The sequence below is a fragment of the Eimeria mitis genome, genomic scaffold (genome assembly GCF_000499745.2).
Source record: "Eimeria mitis Houghton genomic scaffold, Emh_scaff4388, whole genome shotgun sequence".
NCBI classification, from domain to species: domain Eukaryota; phylum Apicomplexa; class Conoidasida; order Eucoccidiorida; family Eimeriidae; genus Eimeria; species Eimeria mitis.
In genome coordinates this window covers 2,910-3,265 of record NW_013572704.1, presented here as the reverse complement: position 1 = coordinate 3,265, position 356 = coordinate 2,910, and the positions used below count along the sequence as shown (strand labels likewise).

The 356-nt window shown below is 59.8% G+C and overlaps 1 protein-coding gene across 1 annotated transcript in view; it reads left to right on the top strand.

The window, feature by feature from the left end:
• EMH_0074740 (uncharacterized protein) overlaps positions 1-291 on the top strand; it is a gene marked incomplete at both ends in the record, with an annotated part of 2,408 nt that extends 2,117 nt beyond the window's left edge. Inside the window, one exon of the mRNA XM_013499501.1 lies at positions 3-291. Within this exon, the coding sequence (XP_013354955.1) occupies positions 3-291 (289 nt within the window). The remainder of the gene's footprint in view (positions 1-2) is intronic.
• Between the last annotated feature and the right edge of the window lie 65 nt (positions 292-356).

The following is a 356-nucleotide window of genomic DNA, read 5'->3' as shown; positions in this document are numbered from 1 at the left end:
CAGCAGCAGCAGCAGCAGCAGCAGCAGCAGCAGGCAGCGGGAGGAGCAGCAAGTCAGGGAGATTCAATGTTGCAAAACGCGGGTCTTTCTCGTCAGCCGTCTTTGCCGCAGCAGCAGCTTCTGCAGCAGCAGCTGCTACAACAGCAGCTGCTGCAGCAGCTGCCAACGCAGACCCAACCGCTGCTGCAGCAATCGCCGACGCAGCATCTGCAGCTGCAGCAGCAGCAGCAGCCGCAGCAGCTAGCTACCCAGCCAACAGCGCATTTCTCGTTTATGCAAAAGCGGCCTTAGCTTGTAGCTTCTCTGGTGCTGCGATGCTGCTGCTGCTGCTGCTGCTGCTGCTGCTGCATAAGATG